General features: G+C 34.1%; 1 protein-coding gene across 3 annotated transcripts in view; it reads left to right on the plus strand.

The window, feature by feature from the left end:
• Window positions 1-15,099, plus strand: part of PALLD (palladin, cytoskeletal associated protein) — a 485,836-nt gene that overhangs the window by 203,140 nt on the left and 267,597 nt on the right. For all 3 annotated transcript variants that reach the window (XM_051964161.1, XM_051964163.1, XM_051964162.1), the window contains exons 4-5: window positions 11,788-11,854; window positions 14,778-14,883. In XM_051964161.1, coding sequence (XP_051820121.1) covers window positions 11,788-11,854; window positions 14,778-14,883 — 173 coding nt within the window. The remainder of the gene's footprint in view (window positions 1-11,787; window positions 11,855-14,777; window positions 14,884-15,099) is intronic.

A 15,099-nucleotide genomic window follows, 5' to 3' on the forward strand; every position in this document is an offset into this window, starting at 1 on the left:
AGAGCCCTGATATGCAAGGGAAATGATACAGTTTTATTTATATGTTTACTTATTAGCTATATGACCATGGCTTAAGTTTTTTAAGGCTTTCTTTATCTGTTTCTTCAGATGCAAAAATGGGGTGGGGGTGGAAGGAATCATTAAGTCACAAAATCATAACAGCATAAATTTAGAGCTTGAAGGAAACCTTAGAGGTCAACTAAACCAATCCCCTCATGATACAGAGGAAGAAATTGAGATAAAGTGACTTATTCAGTTAGTTGATCATAGCACTGGTATTTGAATTCAGGTTCTACCTATGATTCCCTATCCAATATTCTATCAGGTTCTACCTATGATTCCCTATCCAACATTCTATCTGCTGCCTCCCAAGATGACCTATGGAGGCCTTGGTATGAGCCATGCATTTGTGCTAAGTGATGGATGTATAAATACAAATAGAAAGACAGTTCCTGCTTTCAAGGAGTTTATCTAATAGGGAGTAGTAGTTAGGTGAACCTGGGCAGGTCACTCTGTTTGCCTTAATCCAATGGATCATAAAGATCCTACCAATTTCCTAAATTCAATGATATTCATCCCTGCTCTCATATCTCAAAAGATGTAGAAGAGTCATGGTGGATTGTTTTAAAATATACCAAATGTACCAAAATGTACCAAAGATACCCCAGAATCAAAGCTGTTAAATGTAAGCACATTATGCCAACAGTAGTCTTTCTTAGGTTGGGATTGATTCTCTAGCCTCCTTTATATCATCCTACACTATGCCTCTAGCCTTCCCTCCTTTCCACTTCTACTTTTGGGAACAATAATTACAGCAATTGTATCATTCCTGAAATGTATATGTCAATTATTTGTCCTATGGCGCCATTCACCATCTTCAGCATCACCAACCCAAAGCTGTACTCCATGGCTTATGGTTAGTCGTTGTGTCCACATTTGCCATTTTCTTCTCCAACAAATTAAGATAAACTGAGATTAAGTGGCTTGTCCAGCTAGTGTTTTAACCTGAATTTGAACTCAGGTTTTCTCAACTTCAGGCCCAGCACTCTTATCCATTGAGCCATCTAATTGCTCACATTGCATGGCTACCACTCCCTTATATATAAGCTCCTTGAAAAAAGAACTGACTTTCTATTTGTATTTATATGTTCAGCACTTAGCACTAATGCATGCACATACTAGGTGCTTAATAAATAGTTTTTTATTCATTCATTTATTTGCAAACTTACCATGTTGGACATTTTTATTTTTATTTTTTGCCACCTTCTACAATCCTGAAGTATCTAGTATTGGTAAGTAGATTCAGGGACTCTAAGCACAGAACATTTTTCACTGTGGCATCTAGTGCTTCTAAATGAAAACTGACAGATTGACAGTATGTCGTATGATGACTTGGAAGAGTCTTTTCCTGTCCATCTATGTGTTGGGTCAGTTCCATGCCCCCTGTGGTCTTCCAACAAAGGCCATTGGCTTTTTCCCATGTACCTTTTTCCACATGGAAGCACTGATCTGACTTCAGTTGCCAAACAACCATCAGGGGTTAGGGGCTCTAATCACTGCATACTGAGTTTAGACAGATTAGGTATGAAGGGAGTAGGAGGGAGTAGAGGAGATGGAGATTCAACCATCCATCACATCTCTCAGGTCCAAGGTTAAATGCCTTAGAAAAATGATTTAGTTGGTCTTACAAAATATGCAAAATAATGTCAGACAGCTGACAAGTACAGCATGTTAGAATCCACAAGTCTAATTATGTGAAATGTGAGAGAAGCATTGATACTTCTCTTAGTTTTGCTGTATGACTCAAAGTGAAGACCTACTTTGCCATAATTTTCATGTTTCATTTCCATCAGGGCTAAATCAGACTCAGATCTATTCCCATTGAATTACTGTTTAAAGCGCCTTCACCATTAGTATGTCAACATAGAGTTGTACCAAATCCATTAGAGAGTATCAAATATAACTTTTGAATCAGAAAACTCTCTGACAGATCAAAAGCATTCATTGGAAACCTGATTTTGGCTCTGTTTATACAGCTCACCTTTAAGCCCTATTTCAGTGTCTCATCACCACATGGAAGAAACCCTGAGTTCTTAAATACAGGCATTTTTTGACCTTCTTGAACTGAATTGCTAGCTGTGCCAGGACACCACAAACTGAAAAGGCTTTGGGTACTGGCATGTCATCCAGCTCTCTGATGTCCTCCAAGGACCAACCTAGCTAAGTTTGAAAAGGATCACTGACAATATTTAGACCACTATGTGATGAACTATTTTAGCCACAAACATTCATTAAACAGTTAAATAAAGGATGGCTTCAGGGATAGATGGAAAGAATATCCAAACCAAAGAAATAATAGATTTTTAAATAAAATTCAAGCAGTTAAATAATAGGGACATGCAATGAAAGATTGAATAATCAGTAGATATTACCACAAAACTAGCCATAAGTACTTAGAAAAAAAATTTAACTATTTTTTCAAATGAAATTAAGAAACATGTGTTGAATATTAACATTGACATTCTTCACAAAGAAATACTAGGTCTCTAGAGTATTGTCTTATAAGACTAGTCTAGCTGGAGAGACAAAACAAAAAGACTGGAATTGTACAAGCACAATGTTAATATGGTAAAAGTTAAATGACACTCAAAGAGTTATATGAGATCGAGATAATAGAAATTACAAAATTGTATATTATCATTTACCAGAGGAACTGTGAAGACAGTAACTGCCATTGGCATTCAGAGGCCAATGACATTACTTTGATCAGCAAGTATTTATTAAGCACATTTTTGTGATAGATAGTGCTCAGTATTGGCGATATAGATACAAAGCAAGGAACAATTCTTAATTTGTATGTTCTATTGAGGACAAAAACATGTGCATGTAGAAAAACATGCTGAATAAATATATAAACCCTCCCAAAAAAATAAAAATAAAAAATTAACACAAGAAAGGAAGGAAAGAAATTTTAGACTAGGATGTGCAAGGAACATTTAATGGGGGTTAGATTTGAGTCCATTCTTGTGGAGCAAATTGGATTTGTTCGGGCAAAGATGATAGATTCAGAACTAGAAGGAACTTTCAATGTCATTTATTCAAAACTTTTTTTACAGACAAAGAGGTTTAGTGATTTGTCTGATGTCATGGCTAATAATGAGAAGAAGCAAAATGGTAACATGAGCAAAGGTACAAAGGCAAAAAAAATCCAAGTAGTGTATCATCTATAATAATTTACAAGTCTTTTGGCATCACGGGAAGAGCATGAATGTATAGGTTTCTAACGTTGTACATACTTGCACTGACCACTGAAATTAACTCACTAATACTGAAGTTAACTCCCTCCAGGGCAAATATTTTTACTCTCAAACCGAGATCATGAGATGGGATTCTATGGCTTAAATCATTCTCATTGCTGACAGAATAAACTTTTGCCAATGAAACTGTTCATCTAGACCACAGCAACCCTTCTATAGAACTTGAATGCTTAGGGAGAAAAGACAAAAAGGATTATATTTAATGAACAATTATGTATATTATTAATTATAAGAATATAAATTAATTATGTTTAATGATAAATGCTCCCATTTTGCAACTATTTATGTTTCTCCATGCTTTCAGAGTGGTTCTTGACATCATTCAGAGAATAAAGGGAAACTATCAGGTTGAGACAAGTGAGGGGAACAGAAAATCATACTTAGTATTCAAACTGAGAGGAGAGAATATACACAAAAGGAAATACATTTCAAATGAAAAAGAATGCCATTCAGTCTTTTATTTTTCCAGATAGTTGTCATTAAGAAAGTATGAGAGAGGGAGGGGAAATAACTCCTTGGCAGTGATCCTCAAGAAAAACTAAGTGCTATTGCTTGAGGTTGCAATTGGATGATTGACTTTTATTATATTAAATACTTCCTTGAAAAGCTAAGAAAAAGAAAGTCTGTTGATACTTATCTCTAGTTCTCCCTTACCTAAAAGGAATATCATTCTTCACTAAGCACTAGTATTCCAGAGATAGGTTAGCTCCAGATTCCTTCCCAATTTTCATGCCCAAAGTAGAAAACCCCCATTTTGTCAGCACCAACAAGCAGAGTGGACATAGTGCTCAGTTTATGATCTCTCAGGTCAAACACTTGGCTTTTCAGTTTAACTAGTTCTGTGACCATGAGACAATTGTTTAATCTCTCTGGGCCTCAGTTTCCGCATCCATAAAATGAGGAAGTTAGGGCAAATTAACCTAAGGTATCTGTTAGCTATTAATCTATGGCTAATTAAATATAAAATCATCTTAAATAAATAATATATTTTAAAATACACTTTAAAAACTACTTTCTACATCTCGGGGGAGAGAAGGGGAGTCTATGAATATAGAATGTTGAATTTTTTTGTTTTACCATTTTCTTTATTCCAAAGAAATAATTTATGGGAGAGGAGCTTGTTAGAAAATAACCCTGATATAAGGGGTTGGGGGAAGAGCGCTAACATATTCTTTAAAGTTTCTGTTTTACTTCAGGAAAATAGTGTTTGAAGACATTCTAGTATCAGGCACATACATCTTTTGCTATAAGAGCTACGATGAAAGAAGGTAGAATCTGCCTTCCAGTGTGTCTTTCTGTCCTCAAGCTCAAGGAATGGCGTACAAACACTGAAAAGAAAGAACTAGCCTGACACCTGAGATGTTGCCCTGAACAGCAGGTGCAAAGCAGATGACGAAAGGGAGAAGGTAGAATGGGGAAGGAGGAAGAAATCACCCTATGAGAATGTTGGCACAGATAAGGGGATTCGATCTACCACCTCCGACAGAAGCTGCCTTGTCACCTGAGATGAAAGGTGACATTGAGTTTTGACTGGGGATGGGCAGGTGTGTGGAAAACCCAGAGAAGCCTTGTTTATTCTACTTTCTTTCCCTTCCAAAAAAAATTACCAAATACTGCCTTGTTTCTATGTATCAGTTTTTGCTGAAAGAAAGAAATAGAAAGAAAGAAAAAGAAGCAGAAATGGTTCTTAAAATACAGATAAAATGACACCTTTTTTCCCCAGTGCTACCCTACAATTGTATGTTTTAAATATTTGAAGTCAGGTCAGAATAGTCTATTTGTGTGCCTATGTCAACAGCAAGAGACAGTGTTGATTGGACAAGTGCCATAGCTACCACACTATCCCCTGGGCTTCAGCCCTAACCACCCTAATAAAGGCTCTCAGTAATCTCCAATGACTTCCTAACAACCAAAGATCAAAGATCAGATAATTTATCAGACTAAGTTTGCTTCCAAGAAGTCATCTGATCCAAGCCTTCATCCTCCCGGATCTTTGCAACATTCATTACTATTTACCATTTTCTCAATCCTTTAAAAAAAAATACATTTTATTGCTACCTTTTGTCTTTATCAGAAGGGCAGTATTTCCCATCCAATTTGAACCCTCTCTTGTGACACAGAAAAGTAATTAACTAAACATATCCCAGCTAGACAATGAATACAAAATTTGGTCCTACTATTCCCACCCCTGCTGCATCAGGGATGAGTCAAATTTCCTCATATCTTTTCTACAGCCTTCAATAATTCAAAGTTCAAAGTCTTTTTAGCTACCTGTCCATTACTTGAGAATGTCAATTCATTGAGAGTAAGATTTGTTTTGTTCTTTATGCTTGGATCTCTAGCACTTAGTACAGCTTCTGGCACTCATTAAGTGCTTGATTAATGCTTGAGGATTGATTGCAATCATTGTGTACATTGTTCTCTTTGTTCTGTTTATTTCAACTCATACAAATCTTTCCTCATTCTTCTGAATTTCCCCTCCTAATCATTTCTTATGGAACAATAATATTCAATTACATTCATATAGACACACTCCCTCTTTCCTTAGTTTTTCCCCCCAACCTTTTTGACTATTCCTTCTCAGCACCTATTACTGCCATCTTTTTCTCTTTCCTACAACCCCCACAGACCTTCCCTGAAGCCTTCTGTTTTTCTTTTTGTCCACTCATTCCTTTGATAATAACACCCACTCCCATAGCTACTACTATTCTGTTTATGTGAATGATTTCTAAATCTATATCTCTAGGTTCAATCTTTCTCTGAAGTCCCATCACCAAGGTCAAATTCCCTTTGGTCATTTCCACCTGTAGAACTCATTATCCCTGCACACTCAACATGTCCAAAATAAGATATTATCTTCCATAATTCCTCTTCCTGACTCCCTTATTGCTGTTAAAGAAATCAACACTTTCTCAATTACATAATCTAGAAATCTGAGTAATCATTTTCTCCCTCCTCATCTTTATTTCCCATGCCATAAATAATCTTGTCCTCTCTGTCCTTTGTGATATCCAACTTCTTTTATTTTCATTATTATTGTCCTAATTACCTTGTGCCTGTCCATAATACAGACTTAGTTTTTTTTTTACATGACCTCTCTGCCTCTTCCTTACACTCACGGATTGATTCTATACATCATCATCAGATAAATCCTTCCCAAACATCACATTTAGAATGCCATTCCTCAACTCAGAAATCTTCAGTATCTCTGCAGATCCCTACAGGACAAATTCTGTATCCTGACTTTCTACTTCTTCTGTAATTTAACTTCAATTTACCTTTCTGGTCCTTTTTCCCACTACTTCCAAATCAAATGAATGCCAAACTCCATCCATAAATGCTAAGTGCTGTGAGTGCTACAAAGATAACTAAGACATGGTCCTTACCCTCAAGGATGTCTGTGAGTGAAGATAAATACAGGGCAGTATGTGACGAGTATCATAGGAATTGTACCAAAGGCTGTCAGAGTTTAGCTAAGGGAGAGATTGCCTCCCAGTGGGGTCATTAAAGAAGACTTCAGGAATTGGAAGTATTGGAAATTGGAAACAGACCCTAAAGAATGCACTGAATTTCAAGCAGCTAAAATGGAGATGTCCCTGGTCAAAAGAACAATATACATAAAACCAGGAAGAGGGGAGAAATATAAGGGATATAGAAGGAATAATTTGCTGAAATCACAGAGTATGTTTACTAATATAAACTCATATGTGTATATAGCACTTTGAAGTTTATAAAGTGCTTTGTAAATACCTCATTTGATCCTCACAATAATCCCAGGAGACAAGTACTATTATAATCCCAATTTTACAAATTAGGAAACAAGCTAAAAAAGTTTAAATGACTTGCCCAGGGTCACATAGTTAATTATATAAAAATAATAAGAAGAAAACAACAATGGCATCAAAATAGTTCTGTGGCTAGAGCGCTGCCCCTGGAGTCAAGAGGATCTGAGTTCAAATATGGCCTCAGACGTTTACTAGCTGTGTGACCCTGGGTAGGTCACTTTATCTTGTTGCCTTTAGTTTCCTTATCTGGAAATTGAGCTGGAAATGGCAAATCACTCTACTATCCTTGCCAAGAAAAGCCCAAATAGGATTATGGAGAGTTGGATCCACTGAAACAACTCAACAACAGCAAACTAATAATAATAATGAGGATGCATTATTTAGCATCGTGGATAACATTTAGATAGCACTTTAAATTATGCAAAATGCTTTATAATTTTTATTTGTTTTGATCTTCATAATAACCCTCAGAGATGGGCACTAATCTCTTTACATTCGAGCAAAATGAAGCTGAGAAGGACTAAGTAACTCTTGCTCAAAACAGCTAAGTATCTGAGGAAGGCTTTTAATTTCAAATCTTTCTACCTCCAAATCTCAGAATCTAACATTTTCCCATCAATTTCAAGCTAGTGAGGAATGTCTAGAAAAGTTAATGTGGGAAAAGATAGTGGGAAGCTTTGAATATCAAACTGAGGACTTAAATTTTCATTCGGTGAATTTTGGGAATCCAGTGAAGATTTGTTAACAACAACAAAAAAAAGAATAGCATCATCTCAGAGCAGTGCTACAAACAGGCAGGTAGGAAGGAGGGAAGGAAAAACAGAAGGAGGAAATAGAGTAAAGCCAAGAAAACTAAGGATGGAATCTTGGGAAATTCCTCCATTTAGAGGACAATAAACTTACCTTGATTCCAAGGTAGGCATCAAACTGGGGTAATGCAGTACCCCAAAAACTGCAGGTAGATCATCGGTAGTGTCCAAGATTCCACAGTGTGATGAGGATTGGTTTTGATGGTTGTCATTCTGTTATCCCTATCTGGACTGTTAATCTCCCTCTTCCTTAGCTATGGGAATCCTATCTATCTCCCTGTATTGATGGTTGTGAATCTGTAGTGTGCAGCATCACCAAAGTGCTGAGGACTAGATAAATTAACAGACTCAAGTACAGTCTTATAAAAGTTAAAGCTAAGATCTTGACATTAAATAACTAACCTTTATAGAACACATTAAGCATCTTACATGTCTTATCTGATTCATACAACATCCTTGTGAGGTAGCGGCCATTATTATCCCCATTACTACTTCCTAAACTTATTGTGAAGATCAAATGAGTTAATAATTTGTGAAGTGCTTCATAAAATTAAAATGCTCTATGAATGGTAGTTATTGCTATTATATCCAAACACTTGTCAAATCTTATTAATTTAACCTCTACAAGATCTCTATCCCTTTCTCTCTATTGACAGGGCCACCACTCCAGTCATTCTCATTCAATGAATGACATTTCTAAGAGCAAGAAAAAAGAAAAGAAATTGAGGGCAGAACATTGGGCTACATCTTTCATAGGCTTGTAATTGATTTCCCTACCTCATTTCTTCCTATTCTAAATCTGAAACTATCAAAGTGATTTTCCAAAAGAACATATCTGACCATATCACTCCCCAATTCAGTAAGCACCAGGATTCTTTATTATTGCTTCTGGAAAAAAATATAAACTCCTCTGTTTGTCATTTAAAGCCCTTTTCAACTTGGCCCGACCCACCTTTTCAGTTTATTATACATGGCTTTCCTTCATATATATGATGCTCCAGAAAAACTGTCCTTTTTGTTACTCATTTACAGTGTTATATTTCTCAACTCTAAACATTGACTGTGCCACATGCCTTAAATGTACTCCTTTCTCACTTCTATCTTCTAGAATCACTAGATTCCTTCATAGCTTAGTTCAAACACCATTCACAGCTTGACCATTTGTAGGATGATAAGTTCCTTCTTTATTAATGCAGAAGTAAATCTGTACTCAGGATCCATTAATAGGTCTTAGGTAGGTTTTGTCCTATTCTTTCCTTCTCAATCTTCTCTAACTGGTAGTGTATTTCCACAAAATATTCCTATATCCTATATATGAGTGAGAAAAGGGACTATTCTACTTTTAGCTCATATCTCCATTACCCAACACAGTAGTTGCTTAATAAATGCTTATTGATTGACTAATAACATAGGAAAAGTGACTGATACTACTATCTCCATGATAATAAGTCAATATTTTAGGGGAATTGAATTGAACCATTTTCAGTGATATCAGAAACCCAAACCTGAAATTTTAAGTTAAAAAATAAGAATCAAAAAAAAAAATTAAAAAAATAAAAATAAATAAATGAAAGGTAAGAATCCAGCTCAGGAAGAAGACAATGCTGAACAACAACAACAAAAAAAAAAAAGCTTACTTTTTAAGGATCAATATTCTCTTTAATACCAGTCACCAAAATAATGAATGATTTAAGAAGCATCAGTTACATATTACTGCCCTAGAAAAACTCATTAAAATGAATTTTTGCCCTTATATTTAGCTTTATTATCAGTGAAATCTTTGTCTACTTATCTCTTGGAACAAAGTTCACTGATGTTCACATATGAGGTGACCAATTTGGTTTTGGTTCTTATAAAAAGATGGTGAAATAGAGCTTTTTGATAATATTTTTCCCAATTACACATAAAGACAATTTTTCCTATTCATTATTTTTATTTTGAGTTCCAAATTTTCTCCTTATCTGCTCCTCTCTAATGTAGGAAGCAATTTGATATAGGTAATATATGTGTAATCATAAAACATTTCCATATTGTCATGTTGTGAAATCAGAAACAGACCAAAAGGGGGGAAAAAAGAAAAAAAAAGTGAGAAACAGTATGCTTTGATCCGCATTCAGACTCCATCAATTCTTTCTCTTAGGTATGGATAGCATTTTCCATCATGAGTCTTTTGGAATTGTCTTCTATCATTATAAGGCTGAGAATATCTAAGTCATTCTTAGTTGATCATCATACAATAATGCTGTTACCATGCACAATGTTCTCCTGGTTCTGCTCACGAAGTAAAACTTAATTATATGGTATAATTGTGCCTAATTGTGGAAGTCCAATACTAGAAAACTCTCATGTTCCATGATTAAGCTATTGTCTTATTTTAATTTATCTAGAAGCCAGCTAAGTGGGCCTTGGAAATGAGCAGTTTATGGCATGGACCCTGAGCAATACTCCTTTCATAGGAAAGAAAGTTTAAAAGAACTTTTACCTCTCATAAATTGTCACTTGAGCATTTCTGGACAGTAATCAAGATGACATAGAATTAGTGTGGTTCAGTATAGAGACAAAAATAATTGTATTTAGAGCTCTCCTCTGACACTTAGTGGCTAAATAGTCATGGCCAATTAAAGGTCTCTAGGATCTCCAAGCTTCAGTTTCCTTTTGTAGAAAGAAAAAGGATCAAGTATATATTTTGTAATCTGTCATTTCAGTAAGTGTCCTGTCCTCCAGTTAGACTGTAATCCTTTCCAGAACACTGCAGTGTCTTAATTAGACTTTATATCTGCCTCAACAGAGTGTTTTCCATAGAGTAATCATTTAATAAATGTTTGTTGAAGGATCAATTTTTAACAGACTTAGTTGACAGAGTTCTAGGAAATTTGATATTTAATTTAAGAAAGTAAATTTTCCTTTTAAAATATGCAGTTATATTTTAAACAGAAGTCGCTCAACTTTATCATCCATAAAATGAAGAAGTTAGATTAGATGTTTTCTGAGATTCTTTTCATATCAGTATCTATGATGGTAAGATAGAACATAGATCTAAAATCTCTAGAATCTCTAGAATGGTTGTTATGAGCCCTCAAGCAAGTTTCCTGAAGCCAGTTCATATAGAATCTTGAGAACCAATTGTTAAATTTTCATTGTGAACATTTACTCCTCATAAATTAGCAAATGCTATAAATGAGAGCTTAATTTTTTGTGGGTTCTTTTTAATCATCTAGACAAGACGTTAATAATGTAAATTAAACTTAAAAGTGTGTCATAGATGGGGCAGGAGAAAAGGAGTCAGTTATTAGACACTTATTTAGCATATCTTTGACTTCATATTCATTAAAGCTCTATATGTGATCATGAGTATGTTGAGTAAAAAGAATAGCTCATTTGTAAAGAATTATATATCTAAACCCTTGCTCTTTATCATTTCCAAACTGGCCAAATCAGTTCTATATGTGAATTTTTTTTCCTAAAAGGACTCTTCAACTCAGTATAGCCTGAAACATCATCTCTTTTATTGCATAAATTTAGGAATCAAGCATCAAAGTAACATGTTCCTGAAACAAATAGAAAAGCTGTTAAGATATAGAGGCAGCTAGATAGTACAGTGTGGATGAAGTGCTGGACTTAATTATCAGAAAGACCTGAATTTGACTTTAGCCTCAGACAAGGCTTATTAGCTATGTGAATATGAGTGACTTAGCTTAGGCAAATTATTTAATTTTTTTCAACCTCAGTTTTTTCATTTATATAATGGGGATAATAATAATAATTATCAGAGTTGTTGTGAAGCTCAAAGAAAATCCTTGTAAATTCCTTTCTGAACCTTAAAATACTGTATAAATGTTATTATTATTAAGATGCACTTTTAAATTTTTCTTTTAGGAGCCAGTTCATCAGATTCTGATAGTGAAAGTTTAACTTTCAAATCAAAAGCTGGAGATATGCCACAGTAAGTATGTCTTCTGCTCTATAGCCTCTCCACATTGATCATTATTAATTCCATTAATAAAATACAGGTAACCTCTAGAATTAAAAATGTCATCCAATGGACAGAGAGAGCTTGAAAATAAATGATAGAGTGGAGATAACAGAGAAGAGCAAATGTATTAGAGAAAATGGGATAGAATCTACTGTTTAGAACTTCTGTGTTCTTTAAAATTCTGCTTTAAAAAGCCTTTTAGTCTCTTTAGCTTACATTGTCCTCTATCCTTCAAAAACTGTATTTTAGTTCTTTTTTTATTTTACATATATTTACATGGATGTGTATATGTGATATACATGTAACTTAATGCTTATTTTATGTGAAAATTTTTATATGTTTTTTCAAATTACATGTAAAAACAATTTGTAACTTTATTTTTAAAATTTTTGAGTTCCAAATTCCCTCTCCCTCTCTTTCCCCTTCCTTGAGACAGAAAGCAATTAGACATAGATTCTACAAGTGTAATCATGCCAAATATATTTCCATATTAACCATGTTGCAAAAGAAATTACAGACAAAAAGTGAGAAAAATAAAGATACCATTTTTCATCATATGTCCTTTGGAATTTTCTTGAATCATCATATTGCCAAGAATAGCTAATTTATTCATAATTGATCATTATACAATATTGTTGTTATTGTATATGATGCTTTCCTGGTTCTGCTCACTTCACTTTGCAGTCTTTCCACGTTTTTCTGAAAGCAACCTGTTCATTATTTCTTATAGCACAACAATATTCCATCACAATCATGTACCACAACTTTTTTCAATTTTCCCATTGATTTCCCCAATTAATGGGGAATTCCACAACTTCTAATTCTTAATCACCATAAAAGAGCTGCTATAAATATTTTTATGCAAATTGGTCATTTCCCCTTTTTTCTTTGAGCTTTCTGGGATACAAACTTTGTAGTGGTTTCTAGGTTAAAGGGTATTTATTCACAGTTTTACAGCCTTTTGGGCATAGTTCCAAATTGCCCTCCAGAATGTTCACAATAGTTCACAGTGCATTAATGTTCCAATTTTCCCATATCCCATTACAGTTTTCTGTTTTTGTCATATTAGCCAATCTGATAGATGTGAGCTAGTACCTCAGAGTTATCATTTGCATTTCTCTAATCTACAGTTATTTAGAGTACATTTTATATGACGATAGATAGCTCTGATTTTTTCTTCTAAAAACTGTCCATTTCCTGGGACCATTTGTCAATTGGGGAATGACTCAAATTCTAATAAATTTGATTCAATTCTCTATATATTTGAGAAATGAGACTTTTAGTTGAGAAATGATATTAAAAAAAAATTCCCAGTTTTCTGGTTTTCTTCTAATCTTGGCTGTATTGGTCTTGTTTATGCAAAAACTTGTTAAATTTAATGTAATCAAAATTAATCATTTTAGATCTTGTAATATTCTCTGACTCTTGTTTGTTCATAAATTCTTTTCTTAGTTATAGATCTCACAGATACATTATTCATTTTTCCCCTAATTTGCCTATGGTATCTCCCTTAATGTCCAAATCGTGCCCATTTTTACTTTATTTTGATATATGGTGTAAAATTACCTAGTTTCTTCAAAAGTCCTTTCCAATTTTCCCAGCTATTTTTGTAAGATAGTGATTTCTTGTCTCAAAAGCTTGGATCTTTTCATTTAACAAACAACAAATTACTTGTCATTTCCCAATGTATATTCTACCTAACCTATTTCACTGATCCATGACTCTATTTCTTAGCCAGTACCAGATTGTTTTGATGATAACTATTTTATAACACAGTATGAAATCTGTTACTGCTATATTATCTTCTTTCACATTTGATTCCCTTGCTATTCTTGATCTTTTGTTCTTCAATGAATACATCTTGATTGGTAGATATATTGTAGATAGAAAAATAGTCATTGGACCTGAAATGAGTTTTCAAGCAGAGAAGAGGTAATGGTTTATTTTTAGAGGAGTATATTATCTATTAAAACTACTTTCAAAATGGCATTACATAAATAGATATAGATTGCTTTCATAGACTCTAGCTGTATTTTTTCTCAGGGGATTGGAGGGAGAAGTTCTGCCTAAAAATAATTGCATTATCCAGAGTTTGTTCAAATAAAACCTTGAAGAAGGAACTGACGTATCCATTTCTTAGCTTTAATAAAAAGGGACAACATGATATAAAGTGCTGGACCTGAAGCCAAGAAGACTAATCTTCAAATCCTATCTCAGATACTTCCTATCAGTGGGACATTTGGCAAGTCAGTTAACATCTCTGAGTTTCAATTTCTTCATCTGTCAGATTAGAATAATATACCTGAAATGCTTACCTCACTGGTACTTGTGAGGATCAAATAAAATAACTTATATAAAGTGTTTTATAAACTCTAAATCCTATAAAAATATGAATTATTCTTTTATGAGGAAAAAAAGATAAGGATTCCAAAATACTGTCATCTTCCAAAATTAGCAGTTGGAACAATGAACAGCTGTTGGAAGATTTAGAGAAGCAAACTAAAACTTTGAGACCCATACTCTAATGATTCCAAACATTTGCTCACTGATGGAGATTGGAATTCTGCCAGGTGTTTTCTTATCCTAAAGGATTTGTAAATCAAATAAGTCTTCTTTGGAGAATGAGAATGAGTTGTCTGTATCCTATGTCTCTCTGTCATGTCTCTTGTAATAAAAGCCTATAATAATCCATTCAAATTTTGTACCAAGAATTGATATTTGACTTAAAGTTCATTATATTTTATTAAAATTTGATTGGCAGACTCTCATTTCTGAGATACAATTCATTTTCGATGTATAAATTCACATTTAAGCTCATCCTATTAAATCACCAATAAAGTTAGAAAATCCTTGCAGAATCTATGACTGACAATTTGCTTTCCCATTTTTTCAGAGCCCAAAAGAAAACAACCTCCGTTTCCTTAACAATAGGATCATCTTCCCCCAAGACTGGAGTAACTACAGCTGTGATTCAGCCCATCTCTGTTCCTGTTCAGCAGGTATGTCTAATCTGTAACCACAGCTCACCAGCAATATAATTTATTATTTTATTAAAATAATAATAAATAATAATAGTTATAACTAGTCCCTTAATATAGCATAATCATCATTCCAATGTTCTGTTTTAAATGTACTGGGATTTAATAACTATTACTATATTTACAAATCTAGGCCTATACTCTTAACCTGCTTACTGTCTAAATGGAAATAAGACT

The sequence above is a fragment of the Antechinus flavipes genome, chromosome 6 (assembly GCF_016432865.1).
Source record: "Antechinus flavipes isolate AdamAnt ecotype Samford, QLD, Australia chromosome 6, AdamAnt_v2, whole genome shotgun sequence".
Lineage (NCBI taxonomy): Eukaryota > Metazoa > Chordata > Mammalia > Dasyuromorphia > Dasyuridae > Antechinus > Antechinus flavipes.